The 26,569-nt window shown below is 36.5% G+C and overlaps 1 protein-coding gene across 1 annotated transcript; it reads left to right on the top strand.

The window, feature by feature from the left end:
• The first annotated feature begins 2,437 nt into the window (after positions 1-2,437).
• LOC134841123 (solute carrier family 12 member 9-like) lies at positions 2,438-26,434 on the top strand. The gene is given in 12 exon segments (XM_063856912.1): positions 2,438-2,538; positions 10,587-10,792; positions 11,011-11,343; positions 14,877-15,147; positions 15,493-15,684; positions 16,087-16,665; positions 16,667-17,004; positions 17,980-18,265; positions 18,653-19,001; positions 21,950-22,048; positions 24,636-24,812; positions 25,944-26,434. Coding segments are annotated over 11 exon segments (3,054 nt in total). The 5' UTR covers positions 2,438-2,538; positions 10,587-10,677; the 3' UTR covers positions 26,259-26,434.
• Positions 26,435-26,569: the final 135 nt, after the last annotated feature.

The following is a 26,569-nucleotide window of genomic DNA, read 5'->3' as shown; positions in this document are numbered from 1 at the left end:
TTGGCGAGTCCAGACTAGACAACTGGTGCCATAATGAAAGATGAAAGACCTTCAGTGTAGTGCGGGTCGGAGAAAGGCTTCCCAAGAATTGCAGAACAAAGCTGCGAGGAACTACCGACAGATGACAGATACCCACAAATCGCTAGAGCCGACGCAGAGCCGATACCTAAACCACTCATGGCAGCGGGGAAAGATGTTTGCTTGCGGGCACTTGGATCAAGTTTGATGTTGCAGATGGTTTCAAGGCTGGAGTAAAAAATGCCATCTACTTAGCTAGCAGATCTGGATGTCTGAAACAAGGCGAGGTACGTAGAATATATAACAGTTTCGGGATAGAGAAAGAGCTCATAAGGAGAAAGAGAGCATGATGAGCCTCATGGTTCTTCAGACGCGAGCAGAGACGTTCTAGATGAGCTATTTTCTCATTCAGGGCTTGAACTAGCGCAGTGTCACCAACAGGCGCCCCAAAGATGACCAAGTTTTCAACACCAGGTGTCTTTATAAATGGAGAGACTTTATTGAATTCAGAAAGAATAAAAGACTTTTGTTCCTCAGAAGAGTTGCCCAAGAAGTAGAGCTCACACCCAATGCGGCACTCTCGGACATTTGATCGTGAAGTCGCTAAGACTTTCTTGGTGATTTCGTTAACTCTGTCACAGAATAATGGCGGGGCCTCTGGGTCTCCCTGTTGACCACCTTCATCGGATGACAAAACAGACTGACCAAAGAAGAGGTGTGACGCGGAGCCATAAGCGGTGTGTGTACGGGTATAGACCTGGGTAACGCTCCTGGACAAAAGACAAGAACTTTCCGCGCGAAACCGTGTGAAAGGCGTTCTTTAAGTCGATCTTCAATATGACTTTGCCGGTGCTATCCGAGTTGTCGTGTAAAAACTGACGCGTAGCATGGACGGCAGCTTCTGCTCCTCTGGGTGTGCCGTATCCCAACTGACGAGTGCCATAAGACGTCTTCCTTGCGCTAGCGTAGCTGCGACCTCCACACAACGAAGCTAACCTGCGAAAGACTTTTCCTACTGCTATGGGACGGACCCCTCCAGATTTTTTCGATGAGGCAAACAAAGTGGCTCCGAACAAGAACGGACGGACAGAATCCGAAACTTTGACTGCTAGCAGAATATTGATGAAGGAAGAGAGGCTAACTAAAAAAGGCTCGGACGCTTCTCCACGTTGGCTTATCAAGTCTTTCAAGATCTGAGGAGTGACTCGGTCGGGTCCAGCTGCAGAACCAAAAGGGAAAGACTGAATGGCGTCGCGGACATCAGATGGGTGGCAGGTTACTGGCGATTCATTGGCTGGCAGAGGGTTATTGATGTCGCAGAAAGAGCGCGGCGGGTGTTTCTCTTTGAGCTCGTTCACTACAGAGACATCACTGGCGTCAGCCATTTGTTCGTCAGAGGAAGCTACGCGGATGGCACCTTTGATGTCGAAAGCTTCTATCTTACGGGAGACGCGTTTACTCATTTCGTCGGACGGGGTTTGCGAGTGCGTCGCTTTCCGAGCCTTTTTCCTGTCTTGTGGTTGAGCTGTTACTTGACCTGACTGGAAAAGTCGAATCCGCTCGTTGACCTCGGACGCTAGTGACTGACTATCGTTGTTGTCTTTTTTAGGAACAGAAAGACAATTGCCAATAAGAGTAAATAATCTGCACCAAAGTGACAAATTATCCGGCTGCACGCAAATTTTATCAAACAAATCAAAAAAAACTCAGCTAAGTGGTTTCGTGAAGCTTTAGGAACTCGTTTGAGGCAATTAAGTCTACTGGAGCAGAAAGTGTACAAGAGTTTCAAGTACTGTGGTTGAGTATCTATTTTTTCTAAGTCGTAATCTGCAGTGCCGCTGTTTGGACATTTGGTTCCGTTGGGGCGGTGCACCCGTATTAGTCCTTGTTGTGTGAGCTTCACCAAATCTTTGCACAATCTGCACTTTCTGATGAGTATGTTTGCGGTCTGACAAGAGCCACATCTGTAGAAATCCAGAGCATCTGCTTCCTCTTTGCTTTTCAAGTTGGCACATTTTCCATGAAACCTGGAGTCCCACGCGTCACATCCCACCATGAAGCCAGGATCGCCTGGGTTTCCACAAAAACAAGCTTCTGAGCGCTGTGATCCGATACGGCCACAGGGTTTAATTGTCCGTGTCTTAGCCATGTTGTGATATCAAGACTTCAGCATGCCATTTTATGAAAATTATTTATTAAGTTTATCACAACAATTAGGCTAATTTTATTTAAAACAATTATTTAGACTAGTTTTATTTTAAATTTTTGGATGTCTTTTCATTGGTGTAAATCATAGTGATCCATTTTTGTTTGGCAAGTTGTGAAAAGCTCGGCTTCTCTGTTTATTATTTTACTGCAGAACAGCTTCAGCTGCTAGGCTATGGCGTTGTGTTGAATATTTATTAGGAATCAAAACTTTTAGAGTGATGTAGTGATTAAAACTTGTGAAGGTATTGTTATACCTGCTGAAATTCTTGCTTCTTTTCATTTCTCGGTGGAGAAGGAGCAAAACAGTGCCAGGTAAGACGAAGTTTTGATGCAGTATTTTGGAACAAAGTTGTTCGTGATTAAAAAAAACTCTGCTAATGAAATTCATAAAAGTTGTTTCAGTGATGAGATAATAGGTTTGTAATTTTTAATTTCGAGTTCAATTTCAAGCAAATAAACTGAGCGAGCAGGCTCATAATAGAAGAGTAAGCTTTTATTTAAGCCGTACAAACTTAGTGGTACCCAAGTAAAATTAAATATTGCACAAACTTGTTAGTATAATTTTATTTTACGAATCTTCATTTTTTACAGCCCATCTCGCAAACAAAAGTGTTCATGTGGTGGCCTTTTTGCTGCATAGTTTTGGCTGTTTAATAGCATCTGCGGTACCTGCTTTTTTCGTTGCAGATTGACAACTGTCATTGGCGCTGATGCGAGGACGCGAGATACTGAAACTCCCGGTCGGGTGTTCTATTTTGGCACATAATTACACTCAATACAGCAAGTATCATGTAATCAGGAACTAGATTTTTTCTATCAAACAGCTGCCAGGTTCCTTTTCACTTGGTCGGGAGGTAAATTAATCGCCTTCACATTCTAAAATTGTGGTTTGAGTCCCGGCCACACCTTTTTTTCAGTATAAATGATATATATTTTTTTCAAGGTAAAATTGAATTGTCTAACTTTCGTTAGTCTGCTCAAGTTTTGTCGGCTTAGGTGCCACATCATAGATTTTCTTGCGCTGCAAGCAAATTTCCTTGTCGTTGCAAGCGTTGTTCATTGTAGTTTTAGGGGACCCAAAACTCTAAAGGCTTTTTATGAAAACAGTTTTTATTCTGCTCTAAGGTTATCGGCTTTGCTCTGCTGCGTATTTTTTGTTACGTTTCTAGTTTATTTCTAAAATTTTTTGCTTTTTTGCTACTTGTATAACATTTTTGCTCGTTTTTCATCCGGCTATCCTTGCTTTTTAAGTTTCAATGAACGAAATATTTACTTCTTTTGCTTTTTTCAGTCTTTCCCATTTTAGCGCACACCCCCAGAAAATTGAAGCTCCTCCCCATAGTATTAAAATCACAATGTACTGAGGCTACATTTTTTATTACTAGGCTGGAGGGAGGAATGGGAAAGTCTTGAAATTTAATCGCTGTAAAGGGTTTTTCTGGTAAAAATTCGATAGTCGGATTTACGTTTGGTTGCTCAAGATTTGTCGGCAGAGGGACTTAATAACTTTTTGTAAATCTTCAGTCTTGTTGAATTTCTTTTCGGCTTGAACGGTTTCCGAAAAAATTTCGGCTTTTTTGCCTCTCGGCCATTGTTTTTCTGATGCAATTTTCATATTCTATTGTCTTGGCATGATTAGTTTCAAAACTAGCCTTATTGATTTTGATAGATAAATTATTTTGATATTTTTTAGTTGTCTTATTTTGTTTTTTTATCCCTTTTTTTCAGCTTTATAGCTTTCTGTCCATGTTTTATCGGTTTACTAGCATAAATTGTTTCGTTTAATGAGCGAATAAGTTTTCGCGCGTGTGTGTGTTTGAGGATGAGGGGGACTTAATAACTTTTTTTTTATAAATTTTCAGTCTTCTTGACTTTCTTTTCGGCTTAAAGGGTTCCCGACAAGGTATTTTCTGCTTTTTTTTTACCGCTCGGTAATTTTTCTGATGCTAATTTCTCATTCTATTGTCTTGGCATGATTTGTTTCAAAACTAGCCTTAATCAGTTTGATAGATATATTATTTCGACATTTATTTTGTTTTTTATCCTTTTTTCGGATAAATAGGTTTCTGCTCATATTTTACTGGCCGATTAATTTGATGAGAGAAAAGATGGTGTATATATGTGTGTGTGCATTTTGAGGGCGACTTAATAATTTTTACAAGTCTTCATTCTTGTTGAATTTCTTTTCGGCTTAAAGGGTTTCCGACAAGGTTTTTTTGGCTTTTTTTTTTACCGCTCGGTAATTTTCTTTGATGCTAATTTCGCGTTCTATTGTCTTGGCATGATTTGTATCAAAGCTAGCCTTATTCAGTTTGATTGATAATTTTTTTGAAATTTTCTTTTTCACCCTTGCGATAAGCAAGGTTATTGCAATTGAGTACTTAATTTTTTCCCGTAAATACCTTTGTTTACATAATAAATACCTTTGTTTAACCTTTGTCATTTTTTGTAAGAATCATAAATTTCAAGAAATGTCCAATTTCCTGAAAAATAAATAAAACTACCTCATCTAAGACTTAATAGGTATATTACGTTTCGGTCAGTAATTTTTTTCTCAAATAATTTTTTTTCTGTTTACTTGAGTTTCTTGACTCTTATCCAACTGTTTGTCGGCCATCTTTTCAAAAAATCGTTTATATTTTCTGGCACTATTTTTTTGCCGATTTTGTAAAGCATGGATTTTAATTTGATTATTTTTTTTTGCTATAATTGAAAGTTCTTTAGTTTGTCATTTTACCAAGTCTGATTTTGAATAATGTTTTCCATGCTAGTGAAGGTGCACGGTCAGCAACCAGAGAACATCCATTGAATTACATTTAGTTGGCAGACAAGTTTGACATGTTTTAACTCTGATGCTATTATATTCATTAGAAATTGGCGATGTTTTCAAGCTGAAATTTTAGCTTTTCTTTTGGTATCTGAAATAACTTCTTAAAATAAAATTACTCATTTGATATAGTCCAGGAATTACTACGGGGAATCTGAGATCGTTTTTATATAAGAAAATTGGTTAATTGTCTTGTAATTGATATTTTGATTTTTGCGTGACAAAAGATAAATATTTATTCAAAAAACTGTCTTCTTACTGGCCTGTCTGTTTTCTAGTATTCGTCTGATTGGTACGAGCTTTTATTGAGTACAAGTTGTTTTTCGCTACCTGGTTAGTGGTTAAAAAAGATGTTTTGAAATTACAAACTTGTGCTTAATCAATAAATCTAGGAGAACCTCAAGATGAGTAAAATTGAGAAGTAGTCATTGTGTTGCCTCGAGTTTCTTCAAATTCAACCGAATATAGCTGCCATATTGCAACCTTTGAATAGAAAGAATTAATTGTCAATTGTCTTCAGCAATTTCAGTTCAACAAACTGATAGTTCATAAATCATGGCAATACGTTAGAATTGGCAAGTATTGAGTTTAATTGAGCTGAACTTATGACAGGAGAGTTGTTTGTTGAATTAAACTTATTTAGCAATTATTCGCATGTTTCTTGATAAACTGTTTGGTTGAAGAAATTTGTTAGGTGAGTTGATGTTAGTTTTCTTCTGATTACAGAAATTCCTCTATTTACGCTAGCGAGCAGCTAGTTTTTTTATTACGAACCTTCTATTTTTCTAACCTAACTCGCAAATAAAAGTGTTCACTTGTGTGTCTTTTTGCTATAGTCACGATCTGTAGCATTGGAAATTTCATAGCATGTGATGGACTAAGCGTCAGTGGATGAGTGTTTAGTTCGTGAGACTCATAATTTCTAGGTCGCAGTAGGTCTTGGGGTCGAGTCCTAGATTTCGCAGAATTTTTACTAATTCGAGGCTTATTTATACTTTTCTTATTTCAATTTTTTGAGCTCCAGAGGTGCGTTTTGTCATGTTCTCGCTAGTGCTTGCAAAGTGAAGCTTCACCTCTGTGTAATTTTTTTTTGGTTGTTGAAGAGTCGATGAATGTAGTTCAGACTCTTCTACATGTCGTGATGATTTTTTTGATTTTTTTTCTTGCCAGGAAAAGTCTTAGTCTCTAATATCAAAAGAATTGCATTCACACTTATAATTGCACAAATGTATGCACTCGGTTATATATGCACTATTTGAGTTCAATTCAAGTTCAATTGCTGAAGGTAGGCAAAATGCATGCACTCACCAATTATGAAAGCTGAAATGACACGAAAAACTTGATTGATTTCTAGCTTCGAATGTGGAATTTAATTTTTAGATTTCCCAGCGGAATGAAAAATTTTCCTAATAGTCCTGTTTTCTTAAATTGGGTTAATTTTATCAAAAAAGTGCCAGTGCTAAATTGCTCTTGAAATGCAAGTACCTTTAAGGCCATATATTTTTTTGGTTTGAAAAGGCGAATTTGGTTTTTTCAAAAAAAAACACGTCAGTTTTTTTTTATTTATTTGCGTTCCTTGACTCTTTACCAACAATCCGTTGGCTATGTTTGGGTTCTGTAAATCAATCCACCTCTCACTTTTGGCAAAACCTTTTGCCAGGAAACAAAAGCTCAACCCAATGTTATTTCGCTCTCAATTGTACAATCTCACCTTGCTTACTCTTGTGATTAGCAAACGTTGTCGAATCGGAATATAGATTTTTCCGGGTAAACAACTAGTTTAACAAAAGCACTTGAATTATTTGGTATCTTGATTCACAGTGAATTCATTTTTCATTTGACACCTCGGTTCAGCAAAAATCAATAGTCAACAATCAAAAAATCCATGAGTTCCAGTTTTCTCAAGTTGGGTTCATGTTTTCAAAAAAGTGCCAATCATAAACTGTTCTAGAAAGTCAAGGAGCTCAAAGGGCATCTATTTTTTCTTATTTTTTTATGTTTATTACTATTTTACTATTACTATTTTTTTATTGCGTTCATTACTATTTACCAATCTTCGATCGGCTATGTTCTACTTAACAAATGTTTCACACGCCTGGCTTAAGTTTTTAAGCCTTTATGAATCATGAGTGCTAGAATAAAGCTACATCGTACGTACTTTTTGCATTTTTTTGATCTCTCAAAAAATACAAAACATGTCGCTGTTTTTACGCTTCATTTTGGGCTCAAGTTTTTGTATCGCATGTGGTGCGAGTTCCGCTTCGTCTCTGTGTCGAATAGGTTTTTTTTGCATTGTGTCGCCTTGATTTTCATTTGAGCATTTGATGCTATGCCATATAAAGACTTTCTGGTCTCTCTAGAAGGTTTTCGATATTCAACGAGAAATTTTACTCATTTCGGTTGTGTGCTTCTTCTTTTATTTGCTAAACAGAAAGTTTATAGGGTAATCGGATGATAAGTCATGGTCATCAAACCTTATTTTCGATAAGATAATCTGAACTTTAAATTTGAGGAGTATTTATGATTGTATAATTTAGTTAATTTGGTTTTCGAAGATTTTTTTTTCATGTTTTGTAACAACTGATGTTTCTGAGAACACTTAAGCCTTTTTCAAATCATTACGCTTGCAATAAGTAAGCGTTAGCAAATGGGAACATTCAAAAAAACTCACTGCATTTTTTTGCCAACAGACATATGTGGTCAGCAGATGTGAATTAAGCGTGTCTGCATTTAATATTTCCGTTATTTTTACACAATCGAGCGTAGAGTTATGTTATGAATCGATTTATTTATCGTTCAAGTAGTAAATAAAAGTGTTCAATTGTTGGCAATTTTGCTGCATAGCATCGGAAATTAAAGAGCATCTTTTGTATCTAGTTTAAAGTTGGCTAGTGCTTGACGATTATCAAGCGGCAATGGCTCAGATGCGAGGACAAGTGACTGTTAATTTCGAGGCTAGAGTTTCAATTCCGGCAAATTGCAGATATTATTTTTCAAGGCCTATTTTAACCTTTTTTTCTTTTACATTTGCAAGTATCTTATAATCGGGAACTAAACTTTATTCCCGTAAACAATTTTTCGTACAAATCTTACTTGTTTTTCTTACTTGCTTTATTATTGAATTTTAACAAATTCAATGATTAGCTCTGTTTTCTCTGATCAGGACATTCTGTGCTACTTTACTTGAACAGCTACCGACTGAACTCGTTTGCAATTGGCGCTAGTCTTTCTTGCATAAACTGAAATTTCTTGAGAGTTCTGAGATTGACAGTTTTTGAAGAGCTGTGTCTTTGCATGCAGAGTTAAAGAATTTTTCATCGATGTTTCGGTGCAAATGAAGAAATCAAGAAATGAGTTTTCAAATGAAATGATACGAAATTTTGCTGAAAAAAACATGACAGAATTTATTGCTAAGTTAAACAATTTGACTGTTTGACGTTAGTTTTCTTTCAAGCTCCATTCCTTTGCTAAATGGAACGCGAATAACGCTCTCCTACATAACATATGAAATTGGCGCAAAAATATTAAGCTTCAAATTAAGTTTCAGAAGTTTTTGCTAGTTGTCAAAATTCTCATCGGATTATTTTCAAAATAGTTCACTTTTTTTACCCTTGCGCAAGGATATTGCAATCGGGTACTAGACTTTTTTCACGTAAAAAACTTTGTCCACAGGATGACTAAAATCTGGCGTTCTACAAATGTTTCTATATTTCTAAAGTGTTAACTGTTTTACAGCTGAAAAAGAATTTTAGATGTAAGTTGATTTTTTTGTCGGCTTTTTGACTTCGACCCAGTTTTTGTCGGCTTACTTGTCGAGTTATTAATTCTGTAATTTATTGGTAGATTTTTTGATACTTTCTTTTCTTCTTCGTGAGGTTTAAACTAGATTATGGTTTCCTGGTTTCTATAGGTGCCAAAATTTTTTCTTAGAAATAATTTTTTTTTTGAATTTCTGCTAGATTTTTTCAAATAAATTTCAGTTTTTTTTCGGATGAATAGTGTCTGATTGTTTTTTGTTCTTAAAGTGTGTGAAACTAGTTTTACTTTTAGTTAGTAAGGTGTGTTTTAGGTTTAAGCAATTTTATTTGAAATCGATTGAAAATGATGGTGAAACGTATTGTTTCAATTTGTCACAAAAAAAATCAAAATAATTGGTAGTTCTCCAAATTTTTTTTGCTTATTAGATTCGACTTTTTTGTCTACAAAGGAAAGTGGCGGCAACTTCTGCAGGATACTGAGGCGTGTGGTTCCTTCTGGCTGAAGTTTTTGAAAAATTTTTCATGTTTTTTTTTGTTGTGATTTAGCTCTTTTACCGTTGTGTATAAATTGCATAACTGATAATTCTTGATGATTTTGCATTATTTTCATAAGCTTTCAGAGTATTTTCAGATTTTCTACCAGTTTTTTTGTGGCAATTGTTATTAATTTTTGCATTCATGTTTTTGAAATTTAGTTTTTCGTTTTCTTCATTGTCATCTTACTCTATAGTGGATATGGCCTTTATCCCCGATTGTTCTTATTGGGTATGCAGGTTGTTTGGTTGCAAGATCTATTGTACAGTTTTTGAGTACACTTAGGAGTTATCGTATATCAATTTTTTGACCGAAATGTTTCTCATCGTTTTCATCAATTTTTTAGAAAAGAGAAGAAGAAGTTAAGTCCAAATCCATCTTTTTTTTTATGGTAATTGACTTCTATAAGAATTGCAATGGTTTTTGAGCCTACGATTTCAAAAAAATTCTTTCATGTTTTTCAATTTTCGTTAAGGCACAGTCTTTTGAATTTTGAAGCTTTATTGTGTATTGCAAGTGGTGCGAAGCTCAGCTTCGCTTCTGTGTGCAAAAAGCGTCAATTATGAAATTTCTTGTAAAGCAAATAGATTCAATGTGCTGTACTTTATCGATTAAACTTCCAAAGAAAATCGAATATACTTTTGCTCTGCGGATGCTTGCTGCTGTTAATTTTGTTGTGTTCGCCAAACATGTAAATCGAGGGGTATTTTGAATTAGGTTTAGCTTGAAACTTAACTTAGCAGTTGTAAATTTGGGGAAGTCTTGTTTGAACACGCTTACTTTTTTCTGGTCTCTTAGACATTCAGATAATATCCATGGCTATTTATTGGGTAAGCTACACATCCAAGCTCTGGAATGCAATTTGAGAGTCAGCTTGGGTCAAATTTGTTAAAAACACAGGTGCGAACGAACATAGAGAAAAAACAGTTTTAAGTGTGTTAGAAAGGCGTTCTATAAAATTAGTGTTTGGAAATCTGAAGTTTGTCTCTGATTTTATGCATATGCATTTTCTCATCTCATACACACCATTGCATTTTTTTTGTACTGAAAACATGAAAAATTTTGTTCAACTTGATGGCCATTTTCGGTTCATGAGAGACCAGAAGCGTATTTCTGCTTCTGTTTACTTCTACTTTAACTAAATGCAAGTATGTTTAGTTGACCGTATTCTGGTTAATGTGTAGATTGCGTGCTTCAACAAAGCTGTTAAGAAAGTATTCAAATAGGCGTAATTGTTTCAGCAGCCTGTAACAAGACAGATAGTGGTCGAGTAGAACTGTTTTACTTGCGACTTGTGAATGTACTGGATGTGTTAGTGTTGTTATCCTTATAATGGGTGGCAACATTCAATCTACTCCATCTACGTACGAACGAATGACAGATGGTACACCAGACGACACGACAACCATGCCGTTCGATCGCAACACTCACGTGACCGATGACTATGGTTTGTGTTATTCAAATTTGTCGAAAAATTTGTTGACTATTTTTTTTGGTCGACCATATTTTTAGGGTGGTCTAACTAATAAAGTTTTAAGTACTCCCAAAACGCTAGGACATTCAAGTCAGTGTATATTGACGGCGAGGGCACCTTAGGGAACGGGTTACTGATGTCAGTCTTTACAGCTTTGCTATAAAAAATGGAGTTCTGGTTGTCAAATTTAGGAAATAACGACGCTGAAATTCCTCTGTGGGAAGGGAGCAGTGAGGAGTACATGGACTTACGCGGGGATCTTCTCCACCGCGGGGGAAGTGGAAGTGGGAGGACGAACAATGGCATTGCCTCATTTAATTTCCTCACCAACAGTCTGAGTCGTAAAACAGCTTCCAACTCACAAACTACCGGGTCCTCCGGAGACTCGGTCAGAACTCTGGACACTTTGTTCGGAGTGTTCATGCCCTGTGTGTTGGCCATGTTCAGTCTGGTCCTCTTTCTCAGAGTGGGAATCGCCGTGGGCCAGTGTGGAATTTATATCGCTTTAGTCATTCTGTCTGTCGGTGAGTACACTTTCTGCTTGTTTTGCTCATACGTGCAAGTAAAACAGTTGGCTCCCTAAGTTATACATGGCAGAGAAATTAATTTTTAAATTATATCTTAGGATTTTAAGAAAAAAACTGCTATTAAAAATGCTTTTTAAATTATATCGTAGAATTTTAGGAAAAAAAGATGAGCAAGGGTATTGCAATCGGGTACCTGATTTTTTTCGGTTAGTAACTTTGTTTACAGAATGGTCTATTTTGTAGGAATGGTAAATTTCAAGACATTAATTTCAAGACTTAATTTCTGAAAATTCAAATAACATCTAGATAGTAAATAGGTGGAGTACGTTTCGGGTAATAGTTGTTTTTGTTTTCAAATGAATATCTTGAATAAACATTGCATTTTTTCGGATTCGTGGTTTTCGGCCTAGTTTCTGTCGTTTCAGTTTCCGTTTTTTTAAATGGTATTTATAAGATCTATTACTAATTTTTATCGGCCTTCTTTGTAAAGCATGGATTTTATTTTGGTTCTCAATATATTTTTTACTATAATTGAAAGTTCTGTAATTTGTCATTATACCAAGTCTGATTTCACATAAATTTAATTTTTTTTTCGATTAAACGGTTTCGGCTGAGTCAACTTATATTGTGTAGTTTCGTAGGCTCAATAATTCCTGTTGACAAATTCATTTAATATGAAAATCGGTTGAGAGTTTTTTTATTTTACTTTTTTGAGACGCTTTCGAATTGTTTTCATTGTTTGCAGAAGTTATAGCTAGATATAAAACTACTCTTTCTATTTGAATAAATATACATCAATGGGAAACCGTACACTCCTCTGTGTGCTTGCTTACTCCCCTAGTCTGTTTTTGTTCCGACCATTGAAAATGGGGAGGAACTTTGTATTCGGGTGTGTTTTTGTTTTTTTTTGTTTTCCACGCTAAGTCAGCTACCCTGAATACTCATCGCACTGGGTTGAGTGATATATCAAATTAAAGCCTTTTCAGTTGTGATTCGAACGACTTCAAAACTTTCAAAAAGTGTTCCCAGTGTCGAGAAAAACCGGTTTGAAATTTTTAATTTCGAGAGAGTGAGCAGGCTTACATTAGCTTGTTTATGCTTAATTTAGGCCTTGAAAGTTTAATTTTACTCAAATGAACTTAGTTTTTGGAGTTAATAGCTTCATCTTAGGAATCGAAAACCTCAAAAACCAAGGGGAAAAATTAGGAAAAAAATTAACTTTTTTGATTTTTTTCTTGTTTTTTGTCTTAAAAAATTGGTTTCCAATAACGTGCATATGTGCATATAACGTCCAATAACGTAACATAATGTGCATATGTTACAACGACTGACGAAAATGCTTAAGCTCTACTTTTTTGCTCAGATTCTTCAATCACACCACGCCGAAAAAACGAACCTAATATGAAAAAATAATTTTGCTGTAATTTTTTCAAACTGGTCGGAACATTCTGTGCTACTTGCACAGTGCACAATAAACAGCTATCCTTGTTTCTATCCATTTGTCTAAATTGTTCGAAATTTCTCTGGGGGAATATTTGACTCATATTTTTGATTTTTCTTACGCTTATAATTAACAAGCGTTCTCGAACGGAATATAGACTTTTTCGGGTTAACAACTAGTTAAACAGAATCACTTGAATCATTTTACTTTTGCTTAATATTAAATCAGACGCTAATTCGGGCATGTCGCGAAGAACTAACGCAAATAATCCGGCCTGGAACTGTTTTTTTTTGTTAGCGGAAAATTGTCCGCGCGTCAAAAAAACTTTTGTCGGACTTCTGGTTGTCTGCTTTTTTTTGTTGGCTTAGTTGCCGAAGCACGAAATTTGCCTAAAATTGGACATTTTTTAACTCAAATTTAAAAATATTTCAGTATATTCCGGTTTTGGACAATTAAATGAGTTTCAAGAAGTTTTGCGTTTTTGTTTTGCATTTTTGTGTTTTGTTTCATGCAGTTAATTAAAAGTTTTGGCAGTTGTTTACTTTTTAAATTCAAAGAGTGTTCAATGCATTTGGTGGAAAGGTAAAGCCATGCTTGAGACGACAAATCCTAGAAGTTCGATTTCAGTCGGGACCTGTGTTTTTTATGGAAACTGAAGTTGTTCGAATGTTAATTTTTCGTGTCTGCTAATTTTTGTCGGCTTAGGTGCAGCAGAAAGGTTCGGTTTTTTTTAGCATTTTGAAAGCCCCTTGTAAAGTTTCTCTTTATGCAGATAATTTTGTTGCAAGACTTTTTTGCAATTGCAGTTACTTTTTTCGACAAAAAAGCGATCGTTTTTTATTTGTCTTTTCGTTTGCTGGTAATTATAGTTAGTCATTTTTCTATTGCAAGTAATGTGAAGCTACGCTTCGCCTCTGTGTCAAAAACTGCTTTCACAAATTTGAGACTTGAGTTCAATGAATAGAATGAATTTTGGAAGCTCCCCTGCATAAGCGGCTACGCTCAAACTTTTTACACAGAAAGGCCCTCGGAGTAGTCAGGTATTCGACTTTTTGACCGTTTTTTGATTCTTTATGATTTTTCTCATAGTCGCAAAACCAACAGGTTGTGTGAATCTTCTCTTCAGCATAAGCGGCTGCAACACCAAAATTTTTGTATGTAAAAATGCATGATTTTCGAAAAAGTCAAATTTTGATTTATTGGCCGTTTTTTTTGGAACTCGAAAACTACCCTGCCAATTCTTAAGCTAAGAAAACTGATTAACTTCTTCAATCAAGAAATTTGGTTTTGGGAGTTTTCTCTGCTCAAACGACCACGAATTTTGTTTTGCAGAAAAACGTTATGGCTTTAAGAAAGTCAAGTATGTGAACTTTCGACCGTTTTTAGAAACTTTTTGATTTTCTTAGAAACTATCCACTCAATTCTGAGATGAAAAACTCAATTGAAAGAACCGGTTGCAAGGTATTTTCCCGCAGAAGCGGTGACTTTCTATTTTTGTAAGAAAGATGTCCTTAGGAAAATTTCAATTTCTTAAAATTTCTCAGTCTTCTCACTTATTTTACTTTCTCCAATTTTTAAAATTTTGACCCATTTCCTTCCACATCAGTATAACAAAATCCAAAAATATCAAACAGCTACCTCCAGCTTTAGCTGGGCCACTAGTTGTTTTTTATCGAGACATAAAAACATCTTGGTTCATCCAGTTTTTTTTTCAACTTTATGTTTTATGTTTGTGCTGCAACGCAAGTGGTACAACGCTCTGTTTCGCCTCTGTGTTTTATTTTGAGGTTGTTGCAAAGTTTGCGGGTTCGTGATTTCAAACTTTGGGGGGGGGGGTGCGGGGCAACTATCTTACTTGGTCATACATACTATCATAACATATTTCTATCGATCTCATGATACAGGGGTTTTAGGTTTTACTTGATAAATTAAAGTGTTCGTAATCTCTAAACCCATTTTAATTGTCTTTCATATTTTCGACGAATGGGTTTTCCTAAAGCTGAAAGCAGCACACACTTCATCAAGTTGATACATTCTGTGTGCATGAATTGCATGCAGTTTGTGAGTAATGGGCAGTTTGCACTTGTAGGGTACCTTCTGGTGCTGATGACTAGTCTCTCCATATGTGCCATCTCAACCAATGGCGAAGTGCAGGCAGGGGGCGCCTACTTCATGATCAGTCGCACTTTGGGCCCTGAGTTCGGAGGGGCCCTAGGGGTGCTTCTGTTCATCTCCCAACTACTGTCATGTGGTACATACTTGATGTCCATGACTGAGGCCATAGTGGACTCCTTTGGAAGCGAAAGTGGAACCCTGGCGAATTTTCTGCCAGAGAGCTATTGGCACCAGCTGCTATACAGGTATGTCTACTTGACACCCTCAATCTCATCGGGATTTAAAATGGTGATAGCAAAATTTATTGCAAGCGAAGGAGATTAATTTGATTTCAAAAAGTTACGAAAAGGTTCAGCACGTCGCATGAATCGCAGCTTTGGAAAAGCAAATGTCTCCAGTTGTTGTATGTCAAAATGATATATTTTCTCAACCAAAAAAATACGCAAGATAGCTTTGAAATAACCCTGCAAATTTATGAAAACTGTCGAGAAAATTATGCCAGTATCCTGTCGTCTAAAATCATGCTAAAAATTAACGAATGATTTTTTTCAGTTTGTAAAGTATTCGCCAAAACCTGTTTTGTTTCGCAGCACGGCCATGTTGGTGCTGTGTCTGACTGGCTGTGCCTTCGGGGGAGCCCTCTACGCCAAGAGCACCTTCATCATCTTCATCATTGTGAATGCAGTGATAGGATGTGTCATCGTCAACTTCTTCATTGCAGGTGGCATGGACGTAGCACTGCCCTCGGACAGCAGCGAATTCTACAACCAGTCAACAGCCAGGTTATAGCAACTTTCGTGCGTGAAGGAACGAATGCGCGAAATGTTTGTCAATCAGTCAGAGCGTAATATTCACAAATTTCGAAAAAAAAACTCAGTCGTTGGACATTTTAAAGGACTTCGATTGAGAATCTTCTTCGAGTGTTCGGTCCTATGCGCATGATAATAGCTTCTTTTTCATGTCAATAAATATGGGTGACGTCTAAGTACGTGGCAGTGGTTAAGTTGCAGACTTTTTGTCTATGTGACTGAAGATACTGGGTCAAATCCCCCGCTGTCACAAATTCTTTTACCGGTGTATTCATCTGCTGTGGAGTTTTTAGAGCTCATATTTGCAGTTTTTGCTTGTGTGTGTAATGTAATGCAGCTTCTTCTTTTTGTTAAATTAGTTGTTCTTTCTACCAGGTACACTGGATGGCATGACCGTACATATGACGAGAACAAAGGAGCCCACTACTCGGCCGACTACTCCAATCACGACACCTATGACTTCATACAAGTGTTTGCAATTGTTTTCAACGGCTGCACCGGAATCCTAGCCGGGGCTAACCTGTCCGGGGAACTCAAAGACCCCTCCGTCTCCATTCCTAAGGGAACTCTGTTGGCCCAATTGTACACTTTCATTGTATACGCCATTATGTATATTCTAGCGGCGTTTACCTGCTCAAAAGAGTTACTCCAAATGAACTACACGTTCCTGCAGCCTATCAATTTCTGGCCTCCCTTAGTCTTTATTGGAACTATTTTAGTTACAATGTCTGCGGCTTTAAGCGCGATGATTGGCGGCTCCAGGGTATTGTATGCAATTGCTAAAGATGAAGTTTTTGGAGTTGTATCACGGCCTTTCGCCGTGTTTTCTACGAAGAGTGGAAACCCTTATTTATGTGTAATTTTCACCGCATTTGTAGTCCAACTAGTTCTATTTATTGGCAATGTTAACTTATTGGCGCCTATGGTCTCCATATTTTTCCTCATGGTTTATTTCTTTGGTATATTTTTCTTGGCACATATCATTTCTCGGAATGCTCGGATGTATAACGATGATCTTTCTGATTTCGCGTGTCTACGCGGCTGTTAATTTACTCATTTTGGTCGTACTTATTGTCTTGATCTCAATCATTGGGCCGTCTACTGGCTGGGGTTCGATCAGTCAGGGCTTGAGCTTCTACGTCGTGAGGAAGTTTTTGTTACGGTTGGATCCAAGAAAAGATCACGTGAAGTTTTGGAGGCCTCAAGTGTTGTTGCTGGTCAATAACCCGAAGAGCTGCGTTCCTTTGCTTTCCTTTGTGAACGACTTGAAGAAAAGTGGACTCTATATCATTGGTCAGTACATATTCAAACAACGTAGAAGATGTCACTGACTTGATGTGAAGTAAACAATTGAGTTTAGTCAAAACTTGATGTTGTAATAGTCAAGTACGTGCCAAATTTGGGGGTGGGGTTTTGATATCTGTTTGTTTGTATTGGTTATCAAGGTATCCGTTTGGTGTTTGGATAAGCAAGGGTATTGCAATCGGCTACTAGTTTTTCCCCGTAAATAACGTTGCGCACAGACTCATCCAATGGACTCTTTCATCTACTGGGCCTTTCTGTTGTAACAGGTACAATGTGAGCATGTTAGCATTTTGAATATCAGGTTTAGTATCCGGCCAACTTGACTTCTTAAAATAACCTTTTTTTTCCAATTTTGTTCGTCTTTTTTCGGTTTTAAAGTTTATAGTTTTTGGTGTATTTTATATCGAGTTAGTAGCGTCTTATCGCCTCTTTTGACGACCTGAAAAAGTTTTTTGTGTATGTGTTGTTATGAGGGGAAATGGGACTTAAAATTTTTAAGTTGAGAATTTTTCGAATTTTTTCCGGCATTAAAGGTTTTTGCTCAGGTATTGTCGTCTATGTTACCCCTTCCCCCTTGGTACTTATGAATTCAGATTCAATCAACCACCCGGCGTATGTGACGTTGGTGTAACACAACTGTTTGGGACGGCAAAGGCTTGTTGTTTGAATCCTGCTGGGACTTGTTTTTTTTTGCTTTTGATTTCAATCATAGTCAGTCACTTTTTGTTTTGCAAGTGGTTCGAAGCTCAGCTGCGCCTCTGTGGTATAATTCTGACCATAGCATTTTTTTTGAAAGCGTACTGAAATCTGTGTGCGATCATTTTTTGTTTTGACTGTTTGACTTTTTAGCGAGCGAAGCGTAATTTTGAAATGATTTTTTTTTTCAAATTGAAGTTGATAAATATCTCGTTATTTGGTATTTTTTCAGAAACTCTTCCTTTGTTAAAGCGAATTGTTTTTTAGGCCACGTGTTTCTCGCCAACTGGGATGCGTTCGAATGTGACCCTATCCCGGATAAGACGAATCACTGGCTCACTCTGGTTGACTTCCTGCAGCTGAAGGCGTTTGTGGAGATGACCATCAGCAGTTCCATCCGAGATGGAGTCATGGCCCTCGCTCGTCTCTCGGGTCTGGGTGGCATGAAACCGAACACCGTGATCCTCGGCTTCTACGACTTCAACCTGCCAGTTGACACCCTGAATAATCTGCAGAGAAACACCACTCACATCTCAGCCGATGCCAGAGCTAGGTGAGTCACACAGAAGACAAAGTCGAATTGGCCAGTAAAGACGTGCTTCTCAACGCTGAATGATCGATTTTTCATTTATTAAGATAGGGTGGTTTTTTATTTGTTTGAGGGTGGTTTTTTATTTGTTTGTTCTCTGATTTTGAAATTTGCTTCAAGATCATTTTGATAAATAGAAGGCAAATTTAACGACTTCGGATTGCAGTTACCTTTTTTGTTTCTTGAATGCGTAGGTACAGGACATTGTTGTAACTCAAAGTTTCATCGAAATGTACGATAAAATTGACTTATAAATCTCGATTCATCGCAAATCTTATTGAATTGCACAAAGTAACAACAAATTTGTTTTCAACTATACTTACATTTGAAAAAGTTTTTTTTGTGCATTAGGTTCATGACTCGCAACACGACTACGTCCAATTTTTCACGACGCAAGAAGTTCAAACTGCAGAACATGTTGAACGACCTGCCCGAGGTTCGAAACGAGGACTCTCCTCGAGGTATGTCTCTGGTGGAGTATGTGTGCACAGTTGAAGACCTGATTACGATGAGCAAGAATGTGTGTCTCACCAGGAACTTCAATAGTCTAGACTTCTCGAAGCTACGCCAGAAGAAGAGCAAGGGAGAAGAGATGTATGTCGATGTGTGGCTAGTGGATTTTTTCCAGCCTGCCTCCAAATTCATTACAGAAGTGTCCTCTTTGTTCCTTCTACAGCTAGCATGTATACTCATGATGAAGGTGTGTTTGAGTATTTAAGTTTCTAAGAACGTAGTACAGTCTCTTATATAGGTGGTGATGGTTTTTTTTCGTTCTTTGATCAGGTTCAAATTTACTTTTTCGCGGTTTCACTTATGATTTCTTTTTTTTTTAGTTCAGTTCACTTCCTTTGTTGAAAGGAATGCAAACTCCACTATCGAACAGCAAAAGTGCAAAGTTCATGAAAAATGTGATCGAATTTTAAATTCGAAAATGGAATTTAATTATCAGATTTCCCAGAGAAATAAAAGTTTTACCTATTGATCCACTTTTCTCAAATTGGGTTAATGTTATAACCTTTGCGATATGCAAGGGAATTGCAATCGGTTTCTAGACTTTTTCACTTAAATAACTCTTTTCACAGGACTCATCTCTAGTGGACTTCTGGACTCGTCTTAACACTTGCGAAGCAAAGTGAATTAGTACGAACTTCTTTTCTTTAGAAAAAAGAAATCTAAGTCGCAAATAAAAGTGCTACTTTTGGTGACACTTTCGAATCGGTAGGCTGTGGTAGCAGTATAATATCATATGTGCTTTGACATTTGATTAATGAAAAGTTACGACAGCTGATGCATTTTTATTTCATCAAATGAACCGAAAAAAAATATTTGTTTCAAGCAGCAGTACAATGATAAAAATCTCATTTCAGAAATTTTCCAACTCAATCTATCTCGCATTTTTTTGAAATGCATAAGTAATACATAATTTGGTTTTATGCTTTCAGTTTTATTACATGCATAGTTGAGTCTGTTTGTATTTGACGAAACGTTTGCTGCATCGAATTGGCAATTGATTAGCATATGTAGCTGCGTTATTGGTGGCTAATTTTTGGGGAATTTAAGCCTCGGTGGCTGATTGGTTAATGCATGAGACTCAAATTTGCTAGGTCGCAGATTGGAATCCGACTTGTAGCCGAGTTTATGCTAATTTGAGGCTTACTTCTACCTTTTCTTATTTCAGTGGATAGAGCTGCTTTTTGATCGTGTTCTCGCAAGTGTTTGCGAAGCGCAGCTTCGCCTCTGTGTCACTAGTGGTGCCTTGTTTCATAATTCAATCAAATTCTGGGAAATTTTTCTGCTTATATTTTGTCAGCTTAATTGCCACATTGTGGAATCCGTTTTTTTTTACTGCACATTTTTTTGAATGTTGCTTTTAGTGTTTGATTTACGCCAGCAATTCGTAATTTTACTTACCTTGACTTCGTATTTCCTTTTTTGTTTTTTTTGTTTCGCTTAAGCACTTTATTCGGATTTGATTTTTTTTGGCCATTTTGTTATCGGCTTAGTTGACCTATTTTTGGATAGTTACAGGGATACGCAATTTTTGAGCTCCCCTCCGCACTTTTTATATGGCTATAGTTTTACTTTTCGATTTCTTTTTTTTTGTTTTTTTTTTGTCTTAATAGGTTTCGGCTTATTATACTAGCGAGTTTGCGAGCATTAGTGTATTAGTACCAACCTTCTTTTTTCCAATCTTACTCAAATAACAGTGTTCATTGAAAGTGTTCACCTATGGAAATTTCACTGCATTGGAAATTGCATAGCATGTTCTGCTTTATTTGTGGCTAGTGTTGCAATCAATCAGGCGTCAGTGGCCGTATGTATAGTGCGTGATATTCATAATCTGTAGATACTTTTTTCGAATCCGCGGCGTAGCCGAATTTAACTAATTCAAGGCTTATTTCTACTTTTTCTCTATGCACTTTATAGAGCTGCTTTTGTCATGTTCTCGTTAGTGTTTGTGAAACACAGTTTCGTCTTGGTGTAATATATCAGCTTAGAGGCCTCTTTTTGAGTCGTTTGAAGAGAAAAATGTTTTATCTAAATGTTTTTTCAGAGGACTTGAAAGTTTTTTGAGTTTTGATTTTTTCTAATAATTTTTTTTCAGCGCAATGTGTGTCTGCTCAACAATTTTCGGCTTTGTAAGTTTTATTTCGATGCTCCTTTTACATTTAAATGTTTTAAAATTTAGCATTTTTTCTTGAAAGGAGTTTTTATTCAAGGCAAAATTAGGACAAATGATTTAAAGTTTTTGGGGGTTCAATTTTTTCGATATTTAAAAAAAACATTGGTTTTTTTCTTTGGTTTTTATCTGCCCCTCAAGGCCTTATATTTTTTTATTAACGCTTTTCTAACTGTATGTTGGCCTTGTTTAATATTGAGTCATTCAACCCATTATTGCCCCAGAACTTTCTAGGTCCCTTAAAGTACAGAAATGACTGCTTGTGGGAGCATTTTCGTTAGTATTCTTGGGGCTAGCTGTAAGGGGGAAGAAGCCAAGGTGATTGTTAACTCACAAGCTCTGCTACAGTGCTGATTTAAATTAACCGGACAAAATAAACAAAACTCGAATTTTCAAACGCATTTTTCTCAAATTGGGTTAAGATTAAACAAAAAATGACGAGAACAAAAGTTGCTTAGAATTTCATAAAAATTAATATGGTGCAATTTTTTCTCAAAAATTCTCAACCAAAATTTTACCCCAAAAATGGGTCATTTTGGTTTTTTCAATTAATCAAAAATTACGCTAAAACTACTTTGTTAATTGAAGAGAAACACATCACAAGAAGCCTCTTACAGAGTCCAACAAAGTTCTTGGAAAGTTGAATCTCCGAAAACCTGGATAAGAGAAAATATTTTTGCGTGATAGTCAAGAAACCTGATTTTAACTATATAAAACCCAAAATCTTTGCTTAAAAACAAATTTTAAACAATTTACTCAAATTTTTGGAGGTTCAATCTCCCTAGAACTTTGTTGGGCTGTGTAAAAGTCTTCTTGTGATATATGTTTCTCATCAATTAACAAAGTATAGTTAATAAAGTCTGCCTGTGGTATATGCAAAGCAGTCGACTTTTCTTTAATCATGATGATATCTTTGCAATTATTATTGTGAATCGAACTAATTGAGTATATTTGGTGTTGTGCTGTAGGGAATCTGGAAGAAACACTGCAAGCTGCGCGTCTTCATCCCCTCCACAGATGACTCCAGACAACATATCGTCACAGCTGTAAAAAATCTACTCATTCAAGTTGGTCCTCGTTTTCTCTCACTCCGGTGATATGTTGCAATTGGTGGTAATTTTAACTACAGTGCATGTATTAAATTTGAGAACTGTAATGCATAATATAGTCATTTCAATCAATTGTACATGCTGCTTAGATATTTTTGTAAATATGTTGTTCTGCCAGATAAAACGTTATTGAAAAACTCAAATTTTACACTTCTTTTGTCAAAAGTTTGGCTTTTAAAATAAATTGTAAATACTGTGCGAAGTATAACAAAAAATGATCCAGCTGTTTAACTTGAAATTACCACCTATTGTAATATATCACCCTCACTCCATGTAGCTGAACTTTGGGTCCACTCCATTTTTAACGTATACGTTCTTACTCGAAAGCTTTTTTTACCCCACTCTTCAAATATTTTAGCTTGAATTAATTCGGTGATTGATAAATTGCTTTAAATAGTAAGTTGAAATAACCACGAATGTGTTGTTATTTTTTGCTAAAATTGAAAAAGCTATATGGTATGCTGTAGCGGATTTAGGGGGTGGGGTGCATAGGCTCCCTTCTCAGTGATTCGACCCCCTGCGGACGCAAAGGGTCACCACTTTGTACTATTTTGAGATATCCATTTTTGACTGACTGACCTTAAATTTTTTCTAAAAACGCTTTTTTTTTGGCCTGCCTTTTCACAAATTTGCCTCCGGCGCATAAAATTTTGTCAAACTAGGGTCTTTATAGTGATTTGAGAGAGATCAGAAAATCAATTTGGTCAACCTAAAAAAAGGTCGACAAAATTTTCAAATTTTTCTTGAAAATCCGCCCCACCCCCTCCCCCTCGAGAAATTTCTAGATCCGCACCTGATGGTATGAATTAAAAAATGAAAACGAATACTATCTACACAGAACATTTTGGTATGTTGTTTGATCTGGCAAGCAAAACAATATTTTATACTAAATAATCTTCGAGTGCAATTTTTTTCTTTGCTGTTTTTTTTTCAAATAGTAATTACCCTTGCGATAAGCAAAGGTGTTGCAACCCGGTAATTGACTTTTTTTACCGTAAATAATTTTGGTCACAGAATGGTAAAAATTTAGAAGTTTGAAATGGTAAGTTTACAAATATGCAGCTTGTTCAGCGTACGTGTTTTGCCTGTATAGGGGTTGCATTTTAGCGGGGAAATGCAATTCTTTTTATGATTTTTTTACTGAAAGTATTTTGGCTGTTTTTCAGCGTATTGAAAGTCGGCTTTAATTCTGTCAGCTTATTTGCCTAATGTTTTTTAATTTATTACCAGTCTTTTTTATATTTTGAAATTTCTGGAAGTTTGAAATCGCTTCTCCGACCTTCTCTGATGAAAAACGTTGTAAAAATCATGAAAAAAATTTTTGTCGATTTTTTTTGGAGATTGTTCGCTTTTCAATAAAACTTTGTTCGGATTTTTTCCTCAATAATTCTTGATCGGCCTGCTGTTCTTATCATATTCTTTCGGCGAAGGTAATTATAGTCATGAGTTAATTCGCAATTTTCTTGGTGTAATTTTTGATCAATTTTTTCGTCAAGTGATTTCTATTTTGCTTAAGTGCTTTCAAGCCCCTATAATTTCGTAGAACGATTGATTGTTCCACTAGTGATCAGCTTTGTGTATTATTGCAAACCTGTTTGGTACCAATTAAGCTTCCGTGGCTGAGTGGTTATTGCGTGAGACTTTTAATCTCTAGATTGCAGGTTCGAAGTTTCAGACCTAGCCGAATTTTTGCTATTTCGAGGCTTATTTCTAAATTTTTGTATTGCACTTTAGAGAGCTGCTTTTTGTAGTGTTCTCGTTAGTGTTTGTGAAGCAAAGCATCACCTGTGTAACAAATTTGGTTTGTTTGCGCTATTTGTTTCTAGTACATTTAATGCTTTTCTCTCTTTCTGTTAATTGTTTTTTTTTCATCTGCCATTCAAGCTTAGACTAATGTGATTTAGGTGTTCGTTTGTATACCTACCAAAACTTGATAAAGCGAAAAAATGGACAATTTTTTCGCCAGCATTTTTCTGTCGGTTAATTTTTGCGTCTAAGTTTGTTTGGGCTTAGTTCAGTGCAACTTTTTGACCTAATTCCTGGTGATGTCTGAGAATTTTTGCGTGCTAATCGATTCAATTTAATGGAATATCGAATTTTTGACAAAAAATCAAAAGTTTCAACATTTTTTGCTTTTAAAATACGTTCGGATTTTTACGACCATTTATCCCGCTTTCTTCTCCATAGTTACCGATCGGTATTTTTTTATGCTAGTTTAATGCTGGTTGTTGTGTTCCGCCACACGTTTTGATCAAAATAAGTTTCATTTTGAGACAAACATCTAAAATTTCAGGTGTTTTTAGTCGTTTTTTCACAATTTGTGGCTTTATGTATCGCAAGTGGCGCGAAGCTCAGCTTCGCCTCTGTGTTAAAATCTGTGACTGGCGATACATATTTTAATTACTATGCTTAAAGTTCGGGTCCTTTTGATTGAGCCGTTAAGCAGGAACAGGGTAACAAACATTTCCACAAACAGACATAAACCTGAGAATAGTGATATTTATAGATATCGACTAATGAAAAATTGATTTCAATTTCATTTCAGCTTCGTATCTCAGCAGAGGTGGCCAACTTCGATTGGGAGAGACTGGCCAATACGCACTTGGCACTAGGAAGCAAAGGAACGCAACAGATGGACAGCTCATTGTCCATGAGCGAAGAGGAGATGAGAAGTAGTAGCAGTCCGAAGAAAGACAAATCGCTGCCTATGTCCTACTTTGAGGTAAAGTTGCAGTACTAGTTTTGTTTAGAACCAAGTTACGGATTAGACATGACTGGACTGGATTAGCTGTGGTGAACAAACAGGGGTTGGATATGGATAACATCCTCCTTGCAAATAGACTAAGTTAAGAGCCTCCACCCCAGCGTTCAATTTAAATTAAATTTGCTGAACGCTGCGTGTGAAATGCTCTTTTCTGATTGGCCGAAAATTCGATCTCAGAACCAAGTTAACATCCTCCGCCCTAAACGTTTTTGGGGGGGGGGGTGGGTGGATGTTATTTTAGTCTAAGCCTAAAAGTACAATGTTGAGAACATTTATTTACACTACCAACTTTAGCGAGCGTAGTCTAATATTACACTGCGGATCGATTCCGCAAAAGTTTTAATTTTCAAGCCTTTTTTTTCTTATCTCTCTTTTTAGAGCTGGTTTTTGTCGTTTTCTCACTAGTGTTTGCGAGTATCAGCTTCGCCTGTCTTAAGATCAGTAAAATTGATTTTTGAAAATAATGATTTTGAGAAAAATTTCCAAAATCATCGTCTGTTGTAATTTTGTTGAGTTCGAGTTAGAAATGAAAGTTGCGTAATTTTTGTCGCAGCTCCAAATAATCACCCCCCCCCCCCCCCCCCCAAAAAAAAAAAAAAAAAAAACTAAAAATTTTTTTAAAAAAAATCGTTCTTATTGTGTTGGTCGGTCAAGAATGGGTGTCATAAAACAGTTTCAAATGGTCAAAGGGGACCTTTGTTTGGGCATGGGTGTTAAATTGCTGAGGGGAAAAGTGACGGTCTACATTGAAAAATTCAGACATTTAATAGAATGAATAAGCGAATGGAAACCAATGAAGCCTCTATTGTGTGATTTTTTTTGTTTTTGCGACAAATTGGCAATGTTTTAGATGATTTGGGGTACCTGAAATTGACCGTTAGAACGCAGGTAATTTGAAAGTGTCAAAATGACTGGATATATCATTTATTATTAGAGATTCAAATAAATCAATGATTCTGTAATTATTTTTGCTGGTAAACCGATGTACTTATTTAATGTTCATGTTTTGTGTGTTGAACTGTCTGGAACTATTTGTTTCGATTCTTGTGCTCAAACGTGGTTTATGGTGTTTACTGATGGTATAATTAGGATTTGAATGACGTCATCCGACAACACTCACGTCACACCATCGTCTCTTTCTTCTACCTACCGAAGCCAAACATCTCCAAGGTCAGACAGCGAATGGCAATGCCCGCAAACACGACAGGGGAAGAACACAGCATAGGGGTCACAGTAAGTGCTAGTGTGGACTGCTCGTCGTCTCAATTGAAAAAGGAAGAGGTAGAAAATGAAGTCGTGGCTAGTTGCGAGAGATACATGGAACCGCTAGATGTATTGACTCAACATTTACCACCTTCCATGTTAGTGCATGGAGTGTCTGCAGTCACATGTACTAGCTTCTAAATGCTAGAAAGTTTTCGCCTAGATTATCCACTAGAGTAATTGGAGCAGGATGAAGACCGCTGAAAACATTGAAGTTTCCCTACTGTTTAATTATTGTGCTAATTTATAGGCTGTTTTATTTTGATCCTGTATCCCTAAAATCCTTTAGTTTAAATTGTGAATATATTTTTATGATATATTGTGTTTTGGCATGAGAAAAAAACGAGAATGAGCATGATATCCATATTCTTTTTCAGAGAAGAATCAAATCGCTGCGTGAATTTTATTGATGTCGTTTTTATTTGTTATCACACAAGCGAAGATACGAGCGT

This window comes from Symsagittifera roscoffensis, chromosome 3, assembly GCF_963678635.1.
Source record: "Symsagittifera roscoffensis chromosome 3, txSymRosc1.1, whole genome shotgun sequence".
NCBI lineage: Eukaryota > Metazoa > Xenacoelomorpha > Acoela > Convolutidae > Symsagittifera > Symsagittifera roscoffensis.
Note: the sequence above shows the minus strand (reverse complement) of the source record. Positions and strands in the feature narration are given on the sequence as shown.